The 6,002-nt window shown below is 44.6% G+C and overlaps 1 protein-coding gene across 2 annotated transcripts; it reads right to left on the reverse strand.

The window, feature by feature from the left end:
- Positions 1-26: 26 nt before the first annotated feature.
- Positions 27-5,770, reverse strand: PEX11B (peroxisomal biogenesis factor 11 beta). 2 transcript variants are annotated; one of them, XM_027090996.1, is made up of 4 exons: positions 5,667-5,770; positions 4,706-4,821; positions 4,096-4,297; positions 27-1,233 (listed from the first exon to the last, which is right to left on the reverse strand). In XM_027090996.1, the coding sequence occupies exons 1-4, from the start codon at positions 5,720-5,722 to the stop codon at positions 828-830; spliced, it is 780 nt and encodes a 259-aa protein (XP_026946797.1). In that variant the 5' UTR covers positions 5,723-5,770; the 3' UTR covers positions 27-827. The 2 variants fall into 2 exon arrangements, with proteins under 2 accessions (XP_026946797.1, XP_026946799.1); XM_027090998.1 differs by having other exon boundaries at positions 5,609-5,700.
- Positions 5,771-6,002: the final 232 nt, after the last annotated feature.

The following is a 6,002-nucleotide window of genomic DNA, read 5'->3' on the forward strand; positions in this document are numbered from 1 at the left end:
CAGAACACATGGGACCAGACCAAACATCAATGAGCAAATTGATCTTTAATTTGCTAACCTGGAAGGCTTTGCTATCCATCATGGGCTTGGGCCTCAGCTATTTACACAGAATCACTATACAGTATTTACAACAAGATGCTAAACATAGCATCATTCTGGATAGGCAAAGAAGGGGTATGGAAAGGTTAGAACAAGGCCCTGAAATCAAAGTGTAAGCAGAAACCTGCAGGTGTGAGTGGAGGGAAAGGTAAGAGCAAATCATGAGAAAGCTTGGTGAGGTAGACATGAGAGAGGAAAAGGAAGCATGAAACTACTTCTGGTGCATGTGGGAAGAGTCCACTGGGACATCAAGCCTTCAAAATTAAATCTGGAGTCTGAAGGGGAAAATAACAGCCACAAGTCACCTTTGTGAGGAAAAAGAAGAAGGCAGTTAGAACCTTATAGACCATACCTTCTACCTCCCATACCAAAAAGTAATCCTGCTGATTAAATTCCTATGACAGGGACTGAGAAGGTACAAAAGAGATACAGAGACAGAACCTTAAATAGACTTAAGAGACAGTAAAAAGAGTCAAGAGAGACACAGACAATGCAATGAAGGAGGAAAACAACAAAAGTTCCAGCAGATCTGAACAAGTGACTCATCCAAGTGACTTCACAAGTCACCTCTCCTCACCTCGTCTTCCCCAAAGCTCCTCCCTCTTACTCCCAAATCTCTGCATTTTAGCTTTAACCAAGGAGTGGAGTTAGAATGAGGCCGGTACACGGGGACAATCTAAAATTCCATCTCACCAATTCAGATCCCCTCCTTATCCTGTACCAGAATATCAGGGCTTGAGTCGGAGCCAAGGGCAGATTAGGGTGAGAATAGACAGGATGGAGGACACGAGGCCACAAAGTCCCACAATTCCAGGACCACAGCGCCACAGGCCTAGTTTGTCCAGTGGAATGAAGAGATCACAGGCATTTCTGACCACATCCAGCAGGAGAGGGGGATGACCTCGAAGGACCCGAGCCAGGAGCAAGACTCGGAGCCGAAGCTTCAGAGCCACCTGAGGCAGACCTCCTCCTGGAGCCCCTGGACCCCCAGGTCCCCCAGTTTCAATTCCTCCTGGGACTCCTCCTCCAGAACCCTTCAGTCGTCGACTACAAGCTGAAGACTCTTGTTCCATCAGTAGGCGAATCTCATAAGCATCACGACTCAAGTTCATGATGAGGGAAAACAGATAGTACCTGGGATACACAGGGGAGAAAGGTCAGTACAGATACATATACCCACTTAGCATATCCAACAGAATATTTAAACTTCTTTCCCCCATAGTACAAAAGGATTACATATTAGAATACCAGAAGTGAATGTTATTACCCACTATTAGAAATATCCTTCCACCTTTCTGTAACTAATGAGTTTATGTGTACCTTAAGATTCTGGCTTACAATAATGAGCATCACAAAATATTCCAAGATCAACCTCATATTTCACTTTTCCACTTGGCAACCCATTAGCATACACACATTCAATTTGAACTACAATTATGCAAAATTTTTTAAAAGAACACCTTCAGGACTTTCCTGGTGATGCAGTGGTTGAGAATCCGCCTGCCAGTGCAGGGGACACAGGTTCGATCCCTGATCCGGGAAGATCCCACATGCGCGGAGTAACTAAGCCCGTGTGCCACAACTACTGAGCCTGTGCTCTAGAGCCCTCGAGCCACAACTACTGAGCCTACATGCCACAACTACTGAAGCCCGCACGCCTAGAGCCCATGTTCTGCAACAAGAGAAGCCACAGCAATGAGAAGCCCGCGAACCGCAATGAAGAGTAGCCCCCACTCGCCCCAACCAGAGAAAATCCCGTGCACAGCAATGAAGACCCAACGCAGCCAGAAACAGTAAATAAATAAAATAAAATAATAAAATAAATAAATTTATGAAAAAAACACCTTCAGTTGTTTCAAAGACTCAAACACATAGACCATTTAAATCCAATACTTTTGTTAAAAGAAAACAAACAAAAAAACGACGCCAAGCTTGCCAAATGTGTTAGATTATAAATTCCTTAAGAACAGTCTACGTTTTTTGATTTTTAATCCATTCTGACAACAGTGGTCTGTATTCAATATAACTGTCCTACCTCTAATATATATTCTGAATCCATATCTATCTATTGTACTCCACCACCACAGTCTAAGCTACCATCATATCTTGCTTGAACTACTACTTTAGTCTTTTAACTGGTTTCTCCACTGCCACTCTTGTCCCCCACCCCCAAGAATCTAGTTTCATATAGTAGCTGGCATAAACGTAAATCACATTATACCCTTTCTTAAAACTCTCCATGGTTTCCTTCCTATCACATTTAGAATAAAATACCTTAGAAAGGCTTACAGAACTCAACATCTGACCCTGCCTCTCTAATTCCATCTTGTACCATTCTTTCCTTCAATCACTATGCTCCAGCCACACTGGTTTCTTTCTATATTTTGATCCCATTAAGCTTGTTCCTGCTTTAGGACCTTTACACTACCTCGTCCCTCAACCTGGAATAATCTCTCTCCAAAATCTTCAAATGGCTGGCTCTTCCTTGCACTTTAGGTCAGAGCTTACATGTCACCTCTTCAAAGAAGACTTCTCTGACCCTCGATTCTAAAGTAGCAAACCATTTACTGTCTATCATATGACCCTATTTTAATTTCCTGCACAGCACTTACCACGCTCTGATGTTTTTCTTATTTATTGTTTCTTTGTCCCCTCCCATGACAATGTAAGTTCCATAGGAGCAGGGATGTTGTTTGTCTTTACCACTGTATCCCTTTGTCTAGACCAGTGCCTAGCACATAGTAAGAGCCGAATAAATATTTACTGAATAAAAGTATAAACATGGCATATAAACTCTTCTAGGGAGTTGCTTTTCCATACCACTCCAGCCATGCCTCTGCCCCCACCCTTCATACACCATAAGTCTTGTTATAACTGTAATCACTGAGAAAGATGAAAAGAAAAGAGAGACATAAGTGGAGACGGAAAGATGCTAATATAATATAAAATAACAAAGCAAATCATAGGGAAACAAATAATATGTATATAGAGATCATTTTATTCCCAAATCATATTCCTTTCCACCTTCATTACAGCCTGCTCCTTAGTCCAAGCCAACATCATTTCTTGGCCATATTAGGACATCTTCTCTTTAGCATTACTGCAATCCATTTTCCGCACTACAGCAAGAGGGATCTTCTTTAAATGCAATTTGAATCATGTCACACCCCTACTTAGAACCCATTGTACTTAGGATAAAATTTAAACAAAACTAAATGAAAAAAATCCTACCATTACCTAGAAGTCCTTGCATGAATGATCTGGCCCATGTCTACCTGTCCAGTTTGAACTTATGCCCTTACTCAATATCGTCCACCACATTGGCTTTCTTTCTACTGCTCTAATTCCATGAAGTTTTTCTTGGTTCAAGGCCTTAGAATGAGCTATTTTCTGTTTGGAATGGTCTTCTCTGCTACTGTTTGCTTTGTATAACTTCTACTCAGACATCAGGTCTGAAATAAAATTTAATTTTCTCTAAGAGTTCTTCTCTGACCTTTCAATCTAAATTAGCTCCCCCTGTTATGTATCTCATAACACCCTGTACTTCCCACAAATATTTGGTTTGGTGATTATTTGTTTTAATATCTGACTCCCCTACTAGACTAGAAGCTTCATGAGAGCAGGAACCATAGCTCTTTGGCTCTTTGCTTTATTCCCTGGCTCATAGTAAGCAGCTACTAAGTATTTTTAGAATGAATGAATGAACGAGTAAGCAGTGAGGGGCATAAACCTGTGGTATAGACAAAAGCGGAATTAAAGCAATGTAATGAATATCTAGTCTTGTCCAATCTTAGTCATTCATCATGAAAGAGCATCTGTCTTCCATCTGCCCCCATTCATTATTCTCTGATGGTTTAAGATCTAAATGAAGGTTAGAAGCCAAGTGATTAGGATGTGTATATTATGGGAAGGCCCTAAAAGATCATTCTCTCATGAAAGGCAAGCTATGCAGTATGGAGAATATGATAGGTCTTGTAGGATAAAAGGACATCAAACCTGAATGAACGCTGGGCCCACTTCTCCTGATCCACACGGGGAGCAAGTCCAGACTTTCCAGCCCACAGGACATTGTCACAGGCGAAGTACAAGGCTCTATTGAGGTGACTAACAGTGATGCAGAATCTCAGGACAACATCTGATAGGTGCACAGCTCGTTTGGCTGACTCAAGGGCATCTGCTGAGTTACCGAGGCGTAGAACTTGTGGGGATTAGCAAAGAAAAGGAAGGATTTGAAAGTAGAGAGGCAAACAGAGAGCAAGACACAGAAAAAGAGAGAAAGCAAGAGAGTGAAAGTCGAGCAAGTAATAGAAACAATAATGAACAATTTTTTAAAAAAAGAGTAGAAATGGTTCAATTTTTTTTACGTCCAATTTTTATTAATTTGTGTCCCAGTTTAGTTTTCTCAAATTTGCCTCATTCTTTCCAATCCTTCATTACTCTTACACCTGCTCTCTCACCTCAATCGGGAGGCTTGCAGAGGATACGGGTAGAGGCAAATGAGGGAGTATCGGCAGAGAAGGTCAAAAACAAGAAGGAGGGACTAAGGAAGAATAGCTGGGGATGGAGGAAGTGTTGACGTAATAAAAGGAAAGGCACAATTACTTACGCTTTCTCCCTAGGCTCAGATGACCCTCCAGTTGTCGAATCTGTTTCTGTAACTCAGAACTGGCCCCATGTTTCTGCAGTGCATGGCCAAGAAGGGAGCAAGCATACTGGGCGGCCCTGGAGGAGAGAGAGGAGAGAGAGGTAAGGTAAGGTGGAGACCTCCCTCCTCTCCCCCTCAAAAATGTACTTCAAAAGGCAAGTATGGACTCCCCCTTCCCCTGTTTGAGACCATTCCCTTTCCTCCTCTTCATGGCCATATCTCACTGTTTCTCCTCCAGGCCAGGGGAAGAGACAGGCGTAAGAATAAAAAGGAGCCTAGAAGGGGTTGGGAAGCACTACTTCGAATTGAGGAAATAAGAGATCTGATAATGTAAGGCCTGAAGAGGACAATGAAGGCGGCAGGGGGTCCATCACAAGCACATCAGTGTGAGCATGTGATATGTGAGGGAGTGGGGGAGAGTTGGAGGACAGGTTATTCTTCAAAATAGGTGAACTAAGAGATTTTCCAGGCCCTTGAGATGAATCGAGACTAGAAGGCAAGGCGGAGGCAGAGGAGCTAGCGGGTGACAGTAGGGTGAGGGGACACGGGAACTTCGCAGTGCCTCCTCCGCTCTGGGAAGAGTCCAGGTCGCTATCTGCCACCGGGTGAACGCTCCTCATTCCACCATCGCCCAGTGAGGAAAGTGCTGGTCTTTCACCAGCACTTTCCTCACGTAACACGTAACCCTGAACACGTAACCCTGAGCGGCCTCCCCGCCGGCCCACTCGTGCCTCAGTTTCCCCATCTTTCCCGCGAGCAGAAACGAACCATGGCCTCACGGCCGGCTCAAATCAGCCCCTCTCGGTCCGTCCGGGCCCCCGTAGCCCGATCTGAACCTTTATGACCCCCGTAGTGTGAACTGACCTCGCCTCAAGAAGGTCTTCCTCTGCCCGCCCTCCCCCCATTCCTATTCGGGCCGCACCTACACAGCCGCTCCCGGGCCTGGCTCTGAGCGCTGAAGCGGACCCAGGCGTCCATGACAGCGGCAGCCCCGACTCCACAGCTTCGCTCCCGCCCCACTTCCCGCCCCTAGTCACGCCTCCTGGACGACCCAACGGTTCCGCGCGAGGGACAAACATCATCAGAAAATAAAGGGAGTGGAGCCGGCCCCTGAAGAGGAACTTCAGAACGAGAAGCCCTTGTCTCTGGGCCTATACCTGCGTGTTTTTTGTGCGTGTCTCCGTCGCCTTGTCCTCTAATCAGATGATCTCTGTTTCCTAAGCACACCTCCAGAGGCACATTCTTCTTTAAATATTCT

The sequence above is a fragment of the Aethalodelphis obliquidens genome, unplaced genomic scaffold, assembly GCF_003676395.1.
Source record: "Aethalodelphis obliquidens isolate GAN/ISIS:26980383/991018 unplaced genomic scaffold, ASM367639v1 scaffold70, whole genome shotgun sequence".
Lineage (NCBI taxonomy): Eukaryota > Metazoa > Chordata > Mammalia > Artiodactyla > Delphinidae > Aethalodelphis > Aethalodelphis obliquidens.